This window comes from Podarcis muralis, chromosome 18, assembly GCF_964188315.1.
Source record: "Podarcis muralis chromosome 18, rPodMur119.hap1.1, whole genome shotgun sequence".
Lineage (NCBI taxonomy): Eukaryota > Metazoa > Chordata > Lepidosauria > Squamata > Lacertidae > Podarcis > Podarcis muralis.
This window is the reverse complement of record NC_135672.1, coordinates 9104445-9121944: the sequence shown is the minus strand read 5'-3', so window position 1 is coordinate 9121944 and position 17500 is coordinate 9104445. Positions and strand designations below refer to the sequence as shown.

Below are 17500 nucleotides of genomic sequence, written 5' to 3'. Positions count from 1 at the left end.
AAACATGAAGAACAAAAAAAAATCAATTTAGGGGAAATTTATGAATGTTTCTTCTATATTTGAGACCTTAAAATTCTTTAAATTCTTAAAATTCTTTTAACGCTTTCACCTTTCAGACATCAACGAGTGCGCCGATCCGGTGAACTGCATCAACGGGCTTTGTGTCAACACACCTGGGAGCTACCTATGCAACTGCCCCCAAGACTTTGAGCTCAACCCCACGGGAGTGGGCTGCGTGGGTAAGTCTGACCCCTGAAATTCGGAGCCTCTCCTCTTCCAGGTTTCGCCCGGCAACCAGATAGCGCCGTTTCCGTTGGGGTTTGGTCACTGTTGGCAATTAAGTCCGCTCAACGGTATAATATTTTTTGTGCATGAAATATTTTTTTTATTTGCTTTCATTATTACAAATTTACATCCAAACAGCTTGTATAATCGTTTTGTGAGATTCTCTGAATCTCATGACTTCTCCCCATCCCTTACATAGGTCCTTAAATCAGAATTTAAAGTTATGTTTCAGTACATTCTCCACAATCTCCATTTTTCCAAATTATCCATAGTCTTTACAAGTGTTTCAAAACCTGCCAAGGAGTCCAGTTCTCTTTGTTGTGTCTTCAAATACTTTGTAAAGGGTTCCCATGCATCCTTAAAGTCACAGTTATCCTTGTCGCGTAGCTTGTATGTCAGTTTTGCCAGTTCTGCATAGTCCATCAATTTTTCTTGCCATGATTCTTTAGTTGGGGTTTCTTCAGTCTCCCATCCTTGTGCTATTAAAACTCTCGCGGCCGTTGTGGCATACATGAAGATGTTTTTCAACTTTTTTGGCAGATCTTTCCCTACAATCCCTAACAAAAATGCTTCAGGTTTTTAAACAAATGTTAAATGGAACATTTTCTTCACTTCGTTGTAAATCATTTCCCAACATTTTTAAATTACCTTACAATCCCAACATCGAACCTTGACTTTTAAGGTATTCCCTTTAGTCTTAATTTCCTCTTCATCCTTCATGTTCCAGATACTCGCGTCGGGAACTGCTTCCTGGACACGCAAGATCGGGGCGACGGCGGGATCTCTTGCAGCGCGGAAATCGGCGTGGGAGTCACCAGGGCTTCGTGTTGCTGTTCCCTCGGCCGGGCCTGGGGGAATCCTTGCGAGCTCTGCCCACCAGCCAATACAAGTGAGCAAAGTCCATCTATGTTGTATTGTTTTAATGAAAGGTACGCGGGTGGCGCTGTGGGTTAAACCACAGAGCCTAGGACTTGCAGATCAGAAGGTCGGCAGTTCGAATCCCTGCGACGGAGTGAGCTCCCGTTGCTCGGTCCCTGCTCCTGCCAACCTAGCAGTTCGAAAGCACGTCAAAGTGCAAGTAGATCAATAGGTACCACTCCGGCAGGAAGGTAAACGGTGTTTCCGTGCGCTGCTCTGGTTCGCCAGAAGCGGCTTAGTCCTGCTGGCCACATGACCCGGAAGCTGTACGCCGGCTCCCTCGGCCAATAAAGCGAGATGAGCACCGCAACCGCAGAGTCGGCCATGACTGGACCTAATGGTCAGGGGTCCCTTTACCCTTTACCTTTAAACCACTTTAAGGTTTTTCCCATTAAACTATAAAGTGGTATAGAAATAATAATAATATATGTCACTTGTGCAACTTGGGGGTAAAGGTGGCATATAAATGTAATCAGTATGCAAGACGGACAAGGCCTGCAAGCCCTCTCTGCTTTCCAGAATCAAATCTCAGTAATGTGCATTTTCCTCTACAGCGGAATACAAGACTCTCTGTCCCGGCGGTGAAGGGTTCCGTCCAAACCCCATAACAGTCATTCTGGAAGGTAAGGACGGCCAAGCTGCTTGCTCACGGCTGGGTTATTTTTCCGGGTTCGAATCCCCACGGCGGGGTGAGCTCCCGTTGCTCTGTCCCAGCTCCTGCCAACCTAGCAGTTCAAAAGCACACTGGCACAAGTAGATAAATAGGTACAGCTGCAGAGGGGAAGGTAAACAGCATTTCCGTTTGCTCTGGTTTCCGTCACTGTGTCCTGTTGCGCCAGAAGCGACTTAGTCCTGCTGGCCACATGACTCAGAAAGCTGTCTGTGGACAAACGCCGGCTCCCTCGGCCTGAAAGCGAGATGAGCGCAACAACCCCATAGTCGCCTTTGACTGGCCTGAACCATCCAGGGGTCCTTTACCTTTACCTTTTACCAGTGTACAGTGGTACCTCAGGTTAAGAACTTAATTCATTCTGGAGGTCTGTTCTTAACCTGAAACTGTTCTTAACAGTTCTTAATTTAAATTGTAAAACAGAAAATTTAGGGACGCGGGTGGCGCTGTGGGTTAAACCACAGAGCCTAGGACTTACTGATCAGAAGGTCGGTGGTTCGAATCCCCGCAACGGGGTGAGCTCCCATTGTTCGGTCCCTGCTCCTGCCCACCTAGCAGTTCGAAAGCACACCAGTGCAAGTAGATAAATTGGTACCGCTCCGGTGGGAAGGGAAATGGTGTTTCCATGCGCTGCTCTGGTTTCGCCAGAAGCGGCTTAGTCATGCTGGCCACATGACCCGGAAGCTGCACGCTGGCTCCCTCGGCCAATAAAGTGAGATGAGCGCTGCAACCCCAGAGTTGGTCACGACTGGACCTAATAGTCAGGGGTTCCTTTACCTTTACCTATATATATGGACATGGTTGACTTGGGTCCATTCACTTCAATGGGCCTACTCTTCCTCAGTTTTGGCAATGCCCCTGGTTTCTACCCCACCAGTCGCAACGGGCACTAGCCACCACTGGTCAGGTGGGTAGCTTAGGGGGCAAAGACACCCAGCTCTGCCCTCCGGCATCCTTGCCACCACTCCCTGCCCTCCGGTTTTGGCCACCAGAGGCAGCTGCCTCACTCTGCCAAACGACAGGGCCGGCCGTAACCATCGACACCCCTTTTCTGTTCCTTTTCCTCTCCCGCACAGATATCGACGAATGTCAGGAGCTGCCGGGCCTCTGCCAAGGCGGAAACTGCGTCAACACCTTCGGGAGCTTCCAGTGCGAATGCCCCTTGGGCTACTACCTGAATGAGGACACCCGCATTTGTGAAGGTACGCCCCCAGAGCAAACGGTGCCGAAGGAGTGACTGTCGTGGCTGGGCTTGTGGAGAAAACAAATGCCGTATTTTTCGCTCTGTAAGACGCACCAGACCACAAGACGCACCTAGTTTTTGGAGGAGGAAAACAAGAAAAAAAATATTCTGAATCTCAGAAGCCAGAACAGCAAGAGGGATCGCTGAGCAGTGAAAGCAGCAATCCCTCTTGCTGTTCTGGCTTCTGGGATAGCTGCGCAGCCTGCATTCGCTCCATAAGACGCACACACATTTCCCCCTTACTTTTTAGGAGGGGAAAAGTGAGTCTTATAGAGCAAAAAATACGGTAACAATTCCCTTGTTAAAATGGGGAGCTGAGGCATTCCCTCAAACTTCGGGGCACTTCACTGTCTGTCTGTGGAGAAGCTATTACTACTACTAATAAATCATAATTTATTATTTATACCCCGCCCATCTGGCTGGGTTTCCCCAGCCACTCTGGGCGGCTTCCAACAGAATATTAAAATACAATAGTTAATGTTTTAAAGACCACATAAAATGGAATTTGCCTGGCGCCTGCTTCCCATGATCTAGGCAGGTGGTTAAAAAAACTATTTCTCGTTCTCTGGTTTTTAATTGGGGCTGGTTTTTCGGAACTGCTGCGGTTACGTTACGTAATGTTACGTGTTGTCTTCCCTGCCGAGTTTGCATGTTTTACGACATTATTATTTTTTTGAAAAGGGCGGGGAATTACGTTCACATGTGGTGGGGCTGTAAATACGTACAACCTTTTTTTTGGCCAAGGGCGCTTAAGGAGGTAACAGAAATCACCGGGTTAAAGCTGACCAAAAGTCCAGAGGTAGCCTTATTATCAATTTACGATGGGGTGGAAGGTTCACAGGCTAGGAAGGGCTTGCTCACAAATTCATTGACAGCTGCACAAATTATTATAGCTAGGAAGCGGAAGGGGCAAGCAGAATATAAAATGGAAGAATGGTATAAAGAGGTGTGGGATATAGCTATTAATGATAAACTAACGTGTGCCATTAAGGGACACGGGTGGCGCTGTGGGTTAAACCACAGAGCCTAGGACTTGCCGATCAGAAGGTCGGCGGTTCGAATCCCCGCAACGGGGTGAGCTCCCATTGTTCGGTCTCTGCTCCTGCCCACCTAGCAGTTCAAAAGCACGTCAAAGCACAAGTAGATAAATAGGTACCACTCCGGCGGGAAGGTAAACGGCATTTCCGTGCGCTGCTCTGGTTCACCAGAAGCGGCTTAGTCATGCTGGCCACATGACCCGGAAGCTGTATGCCGGCTCCCTCAGCCTATAGAGCGAGATGAGCGCGCAACCCCAGGGTCGGTCACGACTGGACCTAATGGTCAGGGGTCCCTTTACCTTTACTTTTAACATGTGCCATTAAGGTAGGATGGGGAATACACAGGAGAAAAGATTTTGAGGAGATATGGAAGGCGTTTGTAGAAATTTGTACTGTTAAAACTGAAAGCGGGTCAAACCATCGCAAGAGGTGTTGAGATTTTGGGAGGCTGGATACTTACAATGGAATGGTTTTGGTGGCGGGGCGTGTGTTTTTATTCTTATTTATTTACGATTATTACTTTGTCAAAATAAAATAATTATAATAAAAGGGTGGGGGCACAAAGCTCTGCCAGGCATTGGCAGGTGACCGTGAAACGGATGGATTACCCCTTAAATTGATTTTTGAATTCTCAATTTATTGCTATTCATGTTTTATATTGTATTTCATGCTGTTTTTTCGTTACATTGATTAAATGTTTTAAATTTGTTGTTAGCCGCCCTGAGCCCGGTTTTTTTAACTGGGAAGGGCGGGGTATAAATACAATTTTATTTATTATTTATTTAAACATCCGGACCCTCCCATTGGCTATCTCCCTCTCACCTCTCTCTCTCTCTCTCTCTCTCTCTCTCTCTCTCTCCCCAGACATTGACGAATGCTCAGCTCACATTGGGATCTGCGGTCCAGGGACCTGCTACAACACCCTGGGGAATTATACCTGTGTTTGTCCGCCAGAGTACATGCAAGTCAATGGAGGAAACAACTGCATGGGTACGAAAGAAGGGATTGCCTACCACAGAGGGAAAGGGAGGCGGGTGGCGCTGTGGGTTAAACGACAGAGCCTAGGACTTGCTGATCGGAAGGTCGGTGGTTCGAATCCCCACGACGCAGTGAGCTCCCGTTGCTCTGCCCCAGCTCCTGCCAACCTAGCAGTTCGAAAGCACACCAGTGCAAGTAGATAAATAGGTACCACTGCGGCAGGAAGGTAAACGGTGTTTCCGTGCGCTCTGGGGATGCAGGGAAAAGGCAGCTCAGAGCTAGGGAAATGGGACGCAGCGCTTAAAAGAATTAAGGACTCGGTTGCGAGGACGTCCAGAGACCCTTGGTTACCATATAGGGGCATTCACTTACAGGTTTATAAATCATTTAATGTGTCAAGAGGAATGGGTGTCATTAATATTGCCGTTACAGTGGTACCTCGGGTTAAGAATTTAATTCGTTCCGGAGGTCCGTTCTTAACCTGAAACTGTTCTTAACCTGAAGCACCACTTTAGTTAATGGGGCCTCCCGCTGCCGCCAGAGCACGATTTCTGTTCTCATCCTGAAGCAAAGTTCTTAACCCGTGGTACTATTTCTGGGTTAGCAGAGTCTGTAACCTGAAGCATCTGTAACCCGAGGTACCACTGTATTGTGTAAGGGATTGTTATTTTGACTGGAATGTAACTGAGATTTTGGAAAGCCTAAAGTAAATTTTGGAAAATAAATCATCAAGCCATCAATTCCAGCACGGGGGAGGGTCACCTAAATTATATAATTTGGCATCTGAATGATTGGGATTAGTAACTGTGGAAGTGATGACATTCCAGACATGAGTGCCTGGCGTGCTCTGGTCCATGGGGTCACGAAGCGTCGGACACGACTAAACAACAACAACTGAATTATAATTTGGCATTGTTATAATGAGGCTGGATTGTTGTAATTGAAAACTAATAAAAATTATTGTCAAAGGGGGAGGGCATTCACTTATTCCAGCATCCCAGTGAAAATCAGTAGGATCTAAGGAAGCAAGGGGGTTGTCGCAGAGCTTGTGGGAGGGAGTTCCGCAGGTCAACTAGGCACAGGAGCCAACTTCAGGGGGCTGTGGTTGCTTTGTTGTTGTTGTTGAGTCGTTTAGTCGTGTCCGCCTCTTCGTGACCCCCTGGACCAGAGCACGCCAGGCACTCCTGTCTTCCACTGCCTCCCGCAGTTTGGTCAAACTCATGCTGGTAGCTTCGAGAACACTGTCCCACCATCCCGTCCTCCGTCGTCCCCTTCTCCTTGTGCCCTCCATCTTTCCCAACATCAGGGTCTTTTCCAGGGAGTCTTCTCTTCTCCTGAGGTGGCCAAAGTCTTGGAGCCTCAGCTTCAGGATCTGTCCTTCCAGTGAGCACTCAGGGCTGATTTCCTTCAGAATGGAGAGGTTTGATCTTCTTGCAGTCCATGGGACTCTCAAGAGTCTCCTCCAGCACCAGAATTCAAAAGCATCCATTCTTCGGCGATCAGCCTTCTTTATGGTCCAGCTTTCACTTCCATACATCACATTGTGGTTGCTTGGGCACCCACAATGATGTGATTGCGGGGGCTAAGCACCCACAAAGTCTATAAGAGACAGGCAGCCTCTGCAGTGCTGCCTCAGAGATGGAAACAGTTCAGCTCTGAAACCAGACAGCGAGGCATCCTTTTTCAGAGGGGGGGCGGCTCGGATGCCGAGGCGAGAGTCTCCCTGCTTCCGAGTCTGAGATCATATCCGTGGAAAAGGGTGCCTTGCTGGCTGTGGAGAGAAGGAGAGAAAGAAGCTGCCGCCGAAATGCAGACTTGCCCCAGCCTGAACGAGTCTTTGATGTGCCAGTGTGGTGTAGTGGTTAAGAGCGGTGGACTCGTAATCTGGTGAACCGGGTTCGCTTCCCCGCTCCTCCACATGCAGCTGCTGGGTGACCTTGGGCTAGTCCCACTTCTCTGAAGTCTCTCAGCCCCACTCACCTCACAGAGTGTTTGTTGTGGGGGAGGAAGGGAAAGGAGAATGTGAGCCGCTTTGAGACTCCTTAAAGGGAGTGAAAGGCCGGATATCAAATCCAAACTCTTCTTCTTCCGCCTCTCCAGATATGAGGAAAAGCCTCTGCTACCGGAACTACAACGACACCTGCGAGAACGAGCTGTCTTTCAACATGACCAAGAAGATGTGCTGCTGCTCGTACAACATCGGGAAGGCCTGGAACAAGCCCTGCGAGCCCTGCCCCACCCCAGCCAGCTGTAAGCCAGCAGCACCGCACAACATGCTCTCGAAAACCACGCACCAAGTTTTCCGTGGCTTCCCCGGTCACCGAAATCTTGCTTAGAGTTACCGGTCATCTCTCACACCTAGCACTGCAAAAAGTAACTTTGTCCTTTCAGCTAGTCACAGCAAGGAGACATGGATAATCCATTGGGGGACAGGGGGCGGGTGGGTGTGGGGGACTCCCTGGTCCTGAATGGGGTCACTGTGCCCCTGAAGGACCAGGTGCGCAGCCTGGGAGTCGTTTTGGACTCACAGCTGTCCATGGAGGCACAGGTCAGTTCTGTGTCCAGGGCAGCTGTCTATCAGCTCCATCTGGTACGCAGGCTGAGACCCTACCTCCCTGTAGACTGTCTCGCCAGAGTGGTGCATGCTCTAGTTATCTCCCACTTGGACTACTGCCATGCGCTCTACGTGGGGCTACCTTTGAAGGTGACCCGGAAACTGCAATTAATCCAGAATGCGGCAGCTAGACTGGCGACTGGGAGTGGCCGCTGGGACCACATAACACCGGTCCTGAGAGATCTGCATTGGCTCCCAGTACGTTTCCGAGCACAATTCCTTTAAAGCCCTAAACGGCCTCGCCCCAGTAGACCTGAAGGAGCGTCTCCACCCCCATCGTTCAGCCACTGAGGTCCAGCTCCAAGGGCCTTCTGGTGGTTCCCTCCCTGCGAGAAGTGAGGTTACAGGGAACCAGACACTACCAAGAAGGCCCTCTGCCTGGATCCCTGTAACTTGGCTTCTCGCAATGAGGGAACTGCCAGAAGGCCCTCGGTGCTGGACCTCAGTGTCCGGATAGAACCATGCGGGATAGTCCAAGCAGGAGATAACCAGAGCATGCACCACTCTGGTGAGACAGTCTGCGGGCAGGGAGGGTCTCAGCCTACATACCAAATGGAGCTGGTAGACAGCCGCCCTGGACACAGAATTAACCTGTGCCTCCATGGACAGCTGTGAGTCCAAAATGACTCCCAGGCTGCGCACCTGGTCCTTCAGGGGCACAGTCACCCCATTCAGAACCAGGGAATCCTCCACACCTGGCCACCTCCTGTTTCCCAAAAACAGTACTTCTGTCTTGTCAGGATTCACCCTCAATCTGTTAGCCGCCATCCATCCTCCCACCGCCTCCAGACACTCACACAGGACCTTCACCGCCTTCACTGGTTCTGATTTGAAAGAGGTAGAGCTGGGTATCATCCGCATATTGATGGACACCCAGCCCAAACCCCCTGATGATCTCTCCCAGCGGCTGCATGTAGATGTTAAAAAGCGTGAGGGAGAGGATGGAACCCTGAGGCACCCCACAAGTGAGAGCCCAGGGGTCTGAACACTCATCCCCCACCACCACTTTCTGAACACGGCCCAGGAGGAAGGAGCGGAACCACTGTATGACAGTGGTTGTAATGTAATGAGGTATATGAGCAAATATTTCTTTACCGCTTCCTCTTGCAGCTGAATACCAGATCCTATGTGGCAATCAGGCCCCTGGATTCATCATTGATATTCACACTGGGAAACCGATCGGTAAGTGAACCCCAAACCCCAGTCTCCTCTGTTCATATCTTCTGCTGAGAACATTCCCCTTTGGGCTTTTCAAGGTGCGAATGTTGTCTCTTTGCCAAAACTGAGCTAGCAGGAAAAGGAGATCTTGCGTCATCAACTCTCGAAAAGTGTGCTTTTGCAGGGGGGAAAGTCAAAGGCAGTATCTTTTTTTAAAAAAAAAATAGTATTTATTGTTTTCAGTAAATAAGCATAATACAAAAGAATTAACAGTACCAAAAACAAACAAAAGATAAAACAGAAAAAAGATAGAAAAAAGGAAAAAAATAAAAACATACAATACAGGATAATGCCACTTAATTACCATATTTTTTGCTCTATAAGACTCACATTTTCCCTCCTAAAAAGTAAGGGGAAATGTGTGTGCGTCTTATGGAGCGAATGCAGGCTGTGCAGCTATCCCAGAAGCCAGAACAGCAAGAGGGATTGCTGCTTTCGCTGCGCAGCGATCCCTCTTGCTGTTCTGGCTTCTGAGATTCAGAATATTTGTTTTCTTGTTTTCCTCCTCCAAAAACTAGGTGCGTCTTGTGGTCTGGTGCGTCTTATAGAGCGAAAAATATGGTAATTACAATTAAGTACCATCCATCTTCATAAACATAGTATTTGACTTCCTCGAGTCTCTTCCGTCTGAATTTCTTAGTAATTGTCTGTAGCAGTTTCCAATATCAATATTTCGAAAAAACCATATCACAGTCATAATCATATTGCATCACTTTCCTTATCGTGCATTTTCTTATTTGTAAATTTAATCCCAATTTAATCCTAGGCCTAATTGATTCTTTCAAGTGGTTACATATCTTTAATATTGCAATATTTATTCAAATAGTCTTTAAATTTCTTCCAATCTTCTTGATAAGTCAAAGGCAATATCAGGAATTAAAGTCTCAATGAAACGTTCCAGGGTATTTGCTCCGGATTCTCAAGAAACCCAGTTTTCTGATTCTCTTTTCCAAGTTACACATAGTATTTCATAGCTACTGAGTAACTTCAATCCTTATGGGGCCTGCAAGTGCAACGGCAGACTGGGAAGCTTAAAGCCCGCTACACAGGAGACGGATTGAAGTAAATAAAGGAAATACAGTGGTACCTTGGTTCTCAAACTTAATCTGTTCCGGAAGCCCGTTCCAAAACCAAAGCGTTCCAAAACCGAGGCGTACTTTCCCATAGAAAGTAATGCAAAACGGATTAATCCGTTCCAGACTTTTAAAAACAACCCCTAAAACAGCAATTGAACATGAATTTTGCTATCTAACGAGACCACTGATCCATAAAACGAAAGCAACAGTCAATGTACTGTGCTACAAAATAAATAAGACAGTATTGTAGACGGTGAAAATTTATTTTTTCTTCTTACCTGCATTGATGATAGTCATTGTTTGGATTTTATCCATTTTATCCATTTCCACAGTCACTCAATCAATCAGTAGCTGAACTGGGCTCCACACAGTCACAAAAACAAATTAACCAAAAATGCCACAAAAACGTAAAATAAATAGCAAAGACAAAAGCGCCAAACTTAATCCGTTCCGGAGGTCCGTTTAACTTCCAAAATGTTCGGAAACTGAGGCGCGGCTTCTGATTGGTGCAGGCGCCCCGGAAACAATAGCTGACAGCCGCATCGGACGTTCAGCTTCCGGAAAACGTTTGAAACCCGGAACACTTACTTCCGGGTTTTTGGCATTTGGGTACCAAGGCGTTTGAGAACCAAGGTACCCCTGTATGAATTTTCTCTGCCCTTTAGCTTGACCAATTGTGACTAGTTGGAGTCGAAGATCTAAAAAAAAAAAGTGTAGGTTCACACCCGCTGACCAGCTTCTGTCGTCATCAATCTTTATTATGGTCCAGAGACCCAACAAATCGTTACAAAGCAATGCACAATTCATGCAGCCTACCTCCAGGTTAAACAAGCATTTTGTTCAGAATATAGGGATCACTGGTTCTTGCGACCACCGATAAAAACTTTGCCACTGCTAATGTTCTAGCGTTTGTCCGGTCTTCCAATAGGAACCTGACATTGTGAGCCTCTGATTTTCCCGGGAAAGGTACCACCGAGGGCAGTATCAGTTCAGCCCTGGCTTGCTCATATTTTGCACAGTGCAACAAAATATGTTTTATGGAATCGATGTCTTGAGCACACGAGCAAAGTCTGTCCTGGTAGGGAACTCCTCTCAACACTGCAGAAGGAAAGACGTTTCGTCTGGCTTTGGTGAAAAGCCTTCGATAATTTGGTACTGTCGGGTTTTTAATGTAAGAGACCAGCTTCTGTTTGGATTTGAAATGTTCGTTTGGGCTTCTCAGAAGTACGTAAGGGCAAGAAATGGCGGGAGGGGGTGAACGCTGGACCGCAATGGTGCCCGCCAGAGAGGGGCCATAACTGTGGTCCGGCATGCTTTGGCTGGGGAAAAAATCACTGCCTTTCCTGCAGATATCGACGAATGCAGCGAGATTCCCGCCATTTGCACCAACGGAGTCTGCATCAACCAGATCGGCAGCTTCCGTTGCGAGTGCCCCATCGGCTTCAGCTACAACAACATCCTGCTCATCTGCGAAGGTAAGGGCTGTGGTTTGCGGGGAACGAGACCTCAATGGCTGGGTAAATAGATAATTTATTACGGTCAGAGACCAGCTTATAAAACACACTTGAGGGTTCAGTTCCAGAAGGAAAACAGACAATTAAAACAACGTACAAGAGTAAATTTAAAATTTATAAATGTGATAAGCGTATAAGCTGTTGCCCCCTGTGCTTCTAGGCTGCTGGAGGAGGGCGGGACGCGGCTTTCTTTGACAGAGGGAGGAAGAGGGAGAAGGCGAGATCTTCATCGGATAGCTGCCTGCGCGGTTTTCTTTGACGTGGGGTGGAGGGAGGAAGGGGGGATTTCAATGTGGGAGGGGTTGACAAAAATTATTTCCATGCCGGGTACCACCTAACCTTGCTACGCCACTGTGTATGCGATTGATGGCGTGTTGGCTCCCCAGTTTGCAGGGTGGGGAACAGAGGTGGCAGAAAGGGCTGCTTGGAACATGAAGGCACTGTCACTGCGCATGTGCTGGTGAGCGCATTGCTTGGAAGAGCCCGTGCCCCAGACAAGCGGGATGAATCATGTGTTGCTTCCAATCCCCTGCAGACATCGACGAATGCAGCAGCGGCGAGAACCTCTGCCAGAGAAATGCCGATTGCCTCAACAGCCCGGGAAGTTACCGGTGCGAGTGCTCTTCCGGATACAAGCTGTCGCCCAGCGGAGCCTGCGTGGGTAAGTCGAGAGGCGCTGCTTTGCACCCCGGACCCGGGTGTGGGGGGCTTCACTTGGGGTCGTCGAACAGCCACCTTCCCTTTAACTCCAGGCCTGTGCGATCTCCCTGGAAGGAGAGAAAAGGAGGCAGAGAGAAGCCTATCAGGGGCTGGACTGAGGAGGAATGGTGGAGAATTCCACCAGAGAAGAGGGAGACAGTATAGATTTAGAACAGCGGTTTGCAGAAGGGCACTGTTCAGAGGCTGCAGAGGGGAAGAAGAAGAAGAGCTTGGATTTGATATCCCGCTTTATCACTACCCGAAGGAATCTCTAACACTACCCGAAGGAGGCGGCTAACATTCTCCTTTCCCTTCCTCCCCCACAACAAACACTCTGTGAGGTGCGTGGGGCTGAGAGACTTCAAAGAAGTGTGACTAGCACACGGTCACCCAGCAGCTGCATGTGGAGGAGCGGAGACGTGAGCCCAATTCCCCAGAACTCATGCTGGTAGCTTCGAGCACACTATCCAACCATCTCATCCTCTGTTGTCCCCTTCTCCTTGTGCCCTCCATCTTTCCCAACATCAGGGTCTTTTCCAGGGAGTCTTCTCTTCTCATGAGGTGGCCAAAGTCTTGGAGCCTCAGTTTCAGGATCTGTCCTTCCAGTGAGCACTCAGAGCTGATTTCCTTCAGAATGGAGAGGTTTGATCTTCTTGCAGTCCATGGGACTCTCAAGAGTTTCCTCCAGCACCATAATTCAAAAGCAACAATTCTTCAGCTCTCACTTGCATACATCACTACTGCTGTTAGGATCGTCCTACACGAGAGCAGGACGATCCTAACAGCAGGTTGCCTTCTGCTTTCCAGAGAGGTCTTACCTGAGATGCTGGCTTCTCTCGGTCACTCACCTGGGCTGTCTGTTTCCTGCCCTTGTTTCCCCAGGCCGCAACGAGTGCCAGGAGATCCCCAACGTCTGTAGCCACGGCGACTGCGTGGACACGGAAGGGAGCTACCTCTGCATCTGCTTCAACGGGTTCAAAGCCACTGGGGACCTGACCATGTGCATGGGTGAGTAGAGATCTTTGGGCAGAAGGAATCCTCTTCTCCCTCTGGCTTGTCTTCATGCTGCCGATTTTGCAGTTGAGCAGGGGAACTCACTGCCACATGACGGCCACCAGTTTGGATGGCTTTGAAAGAAAAAGAAAGAAAATGAATTGGGCGGAAAATGTGTAAAGAAAAGAAGAAGACTGGCAAAATAAATTATTGAGCTATGCAGGACAAATTATTACCAAAAAAAGGGCAATTGTTTAAAGCTTATTTTTTAAGCTTTGTGTACAGATTTTTTTATTTTTTTTACATTAGTATAACTTTTAAAAGTCACTTGTAATAAGATGAAGAAGGTTTTAAAATTGGGTTGTTAAGTATATAAGGTTTTATGGACGTGCATAAACAAGTATATTATAATGGAACCAAGAGGGGGAATGGAGGGAAGTTGATCAAAATTTATGGTTTGATTTTATTATTGGGGGGGGGGGGGGTTGTATTGCTATTTTTGGAAGATCGATAAATTGTTATCAATTGTATCTCAAGCCATTTACCCATGGTGCCATGCAAGCAGTCCATGCAAAATGTAGGCACCCTATATTGAAACTTGTTATAATATGGAATAGGTGCAAACATATGATGCAAACTACTAATAATTATAAATAGAAGAACATAGGCACCCTATATATAGAAAGGAGCAAACCAGTGATATTTTAGGGAGCAGGCTAGCAGGCTTACATGACTTACATCATCGGAGCCTACACAACACAAAACACTGTTGCTGTATGTAGGCTTTATTTTATTTGTTTTTTATCTTATATTTTGGAAATGTACATCCAGTGTTTTCTTTTCCTTTAAATTTTTTTGGGGCCCCCAAGAGAGTGGGGCCCTAAGCTATAGCTTGTTTAGCTTATACGTAAATCCGGCACTATCAGAAGGTCGGCGGTTCGAATCCCCGCAACAGGGTGAGCTCCCATTGCTCGGTCCCTGCTCCTGCCAACCTAGCAGTTTGAAAGCACCTCAAAGTGCAAGTAGATAAATAGGTACCGCTCCGGCGGGAAGGTAAACGGCGTTTCCGTGCGCTGCTCTGGTTCGCCAGAAGCGGCTCAGTCCTGCTGGCCACATGACCCGGAAACTGTATGCCGGCTCCCTCGGCCAGTGAAGCGAGATGAGCGCCGCAACCCCAGAGTCGGTCACGACTGGACCTAATGGTCAGGGGTCCCTTTACCTTTTAAATCCGACACTGGCTGTATACAATGCAGAGTTAATCATTCTGGGTTGTTCTTAGGATCGCTTCAGAGGCTCTGAAGTGCATCAATCGACGTCACATCAATCCCCTCTCACTATTTTTGCATCTACAGACATTGACGAGTGCGACCGCCAGCCCTGCGGGAACGGGACATGCAAGAACACCGTCGGCTCCTACAATTGCCTCTGCTTCCCCGGGTTTGAGCTAACACACAACAACGACTGCATGGGTAAGAGCAAGGGTAGGGACTCAAGGACCGAGTGTGGCCCTCCAAGCCTTCTCGCCTGGCCCTTGGGACTCTCCGCAGGCCACACCCCCTTTCCTAAGCCACACCCCTCGCTGATCCAGCTTCACATCCTCCTCGGACGTTTTTTTCTGGAATAGAGTCGCAGAAACGTAGGCCTGTAGAGTTATAGACTCATCAAACTGCATACTTGGAAGGGATAATAATAATAATAATAATTTATTATTTGTACCCCGCCCATCTGCCTGGGTTTCCCCAGCCACTCTGGGCGGCTTCCACAAAAACAAAAAATACACTAAAATATCACACATTAAAAACTTCCCTGAACAGGGCTGCCTTAAGATGTCCTGGGAGCCAGCATAGATCCTTTAGGATCCCAGCGGCCACTCCAAGTCACCAGTTTATCAGCTGCAATCGGGATTAGCTGTAGTTTCCAAGTCACCTTCAAAGGCAGCACTCGAAAGCATGCCAGTGCAAGTAGATAAATAGGTACCACTGCCGCGGGAAGGTAAACGGCGTTTCCGTGTGCTCTGGTTTCCGTCACGGTGTCCCGTTGTGCCAGAAGCGGTTTAGTCCTGCTGGCTGCATAAACCGGAAAGCTATCTGCGGACAAACGCCGGCTCCCTCGGCCTGAAAGCGAGATGAGCGCCACAACCCCATAGTCGGACTGGACTTGACTGTCCAGGGTTCTTTTACCTTTACCTTTGATGATGATGATGATAACAACTAAGACTAGCCGCCTGAATGCAATTTTGGATTTAACACAGTGTAAGGTAGTCTCTGTGGGAGTATATTGTATTCAATTATGGGGTATCAGAGTTTTTAGGGGGTTAACCAGGCTGGGATAGCTGGGATAGCGGGCTTGTTGGTTTTTGAATGTCTGATGTAGATTTTTTCAATTTTGTTGTTCTGTATGGGACAATGACAATAAAAATAAAACAACAACAACAACAATATCCTGCCCATCTAACATTCCCCCAACCACTCTGGGTGGCTTCCAATATATATAAAAACATAATAAAGCATGACATATTAAAAGCTTCCCCGTTCAGGGCTGCCTTCCAATGTCTTCTAAAGCGAATGAATCAAAGCTAATGTGATTCCAAACTCCCAGAATGCCTCTGGATGGAGGATGCAGAGATTTGTGTAGAAACCAGTAGGTTTTCCCATCAATCCCTTCCACCTTTGCCTCTGGCCTCACCCGCCCCAGCTCACGGCCCTATGGGAGGATACGTCAGCCCTTGGGTTGCGAACCATAGCTGTCAACCGTCCCTTATTTGGCGGGAAAGTCCCTTATCCCAGCGCCCACTGTTGTCCCTTATTGATGATGTCCCTTAAATTTCCCGGATTTCAAAGGAAGCAGCTCCTCTCCCTCCCTCCCTCCCTGCCGGCCAGGGAGGAGGGAGGCTCCAACTGTCTTGCTTGGCTGCATTGCTCACCCAATAAGGAGTCTAAGAACGACTGGGGGGTGGAGCTTGCATGCCTTTCCCGATCAAATCGGCCACGTTGCCTGGGGACTCGCCTTTGCTCAGCGCTTCCCAGCGGAGAGGTGACGGTGGTTTCCCTTGCTGCATCCCCTTTGCCGGGTTGCTGCGCTGTGGGAACCACCGCTTGAGGCTTCGCTTGGCTGCTGGCTGGGCTTTCTGCCTTTGGCTCGGAGGGGCTCAGAAGTCGAACATACCTGTGCTGGGAAAATCCCTTATTTTGGCTGCTGATCCCTTATTTTCGAGGCTGCTGGTCCCTTATTTTCACATCTGTGACAGCTATGTTGCGAACTGCTCTAGATTCCTGCAGTGGCTCGGCCATCTTACGGGGACGCACTTTGCCGGCGCAACTCCACGCTCACATTCTCTCTCTCCCCCCACAGACATCGACGAATGCTCCTCTCTGGCGGGTCAGGTGTGTCGGAACGGGCAGTGCATTAACAACATTGGTTCTTTCCGGTGCCTCTGCCAGGAGGGCTACGACCACACGCCGGACGGCAAGAACTGCGTCGGTGGGTGTCTTCTGGATCCTCTCCCTGGAGGCCCCCCAGGAACGGTGGGGTGGTCCAAGCAGGGTGGGACGTCCCCAGAGGGAATCTATCCCACCAACCAGCAACAAGGACATCTCTTTGTGGAAGAGGGCAGGGCGGCCTCTTCGCTTCCAGACTCTCGAACGAGGCATAGGATCACAACAATGAGAAATCGAGCCTTTCGTGTCATTGCCTCGGTCCTGCGGAACTCCTTGCCACTTGAAATTCAGCAGAGCTTTTTGTTATATTCCATTTGTTTTATTCATTTATAATGATAAAAAATAATGACCGTATTTTTCGCTCTATAAGGCACACTTTTTCCCTCCTAAAATGTAAGAGGGAACGTGTGTGTATCTTATGGAGCGAATGCAGGCTGCTGACCCTCTTTCCTTCTTCCTCCCAGATATCAACGAATGTGTCAGCCTTCCTGGGACTTGCTCTCCGGGGACCTGCCAGAATCTAGAAGGCTCCTTCCGTTGCATCTGTCCGCCGGGTTACGAGGTCCAAAACGACAACTGCATCGGTAAGTTTCATTTTTGAAGCTGTCCCAGAAACTCCAGCGGGTGCAGAATGCTGCAGCGAGCTCCTCATAGGGTCTCTGCCATGGGAGCATATTCACCCAGTGCTTTTCCAGCTGCACTGGCTCCCAGTGGAGTACAGGGTCAGATTTAAGGTGCTGGTTTTGACCTTTAAAGCCCTTCACAGCCGAGGACCCTCGTACCTACGGGACCGCCTCTCCCGGTATGCCCCACGGAGG

The 17500-nt window shown here is 48.5% G+C and overlaps 1 protein-coding gene across 1 annotated transcript in view; it reads left to right on the top strand.

The window, feature by feature from the left end:
* Positions 1-17500, top strand: part of FBN3 (fibrillin 3) — a 138011-nt gene that overhangs the window by 93811 nt on the left and 26700 nt on the right. Inside the window, exons 36-48 of the mRNA XM_077921925.1 lie at positions 117-239; positions 1013-1174; positions 1758-1826; positions 2950-3075; positions 5018-5143; positions 7232-7381; positions 8856-8927; positions 11389-11514; positions 12089-12214; positions 13135-13260; positions 14598-14714; positions 16597-16725; positions 17147-17266. Of these exons, the coding sequence (XP_077778051.1) occupies positions 117-239; positions 1013-1174; positions 1758-1826; positions 2950-3075; positions 5018-5143; positions 7232-7381; positions 8856-8927; positions 11389-11514; positions 12089-12214; positions 13135-13260; positions 14598-14714; positions 16597-16725; positions 17147-17266 (1572 nt within the window). The remainder of the gene's footprint in view (positions 1-116; positions 240-1012; positions 1175-1757; positions 1827-2949; positions 3076-5017; positions 5144-7231; positions 7382-8855; positions 8928-11388; positions 11515-12088; positions 12215-13134; positions 13261-14597; positions 14715-16596; positions 16726-17146; positions 17267-17500) is intronic.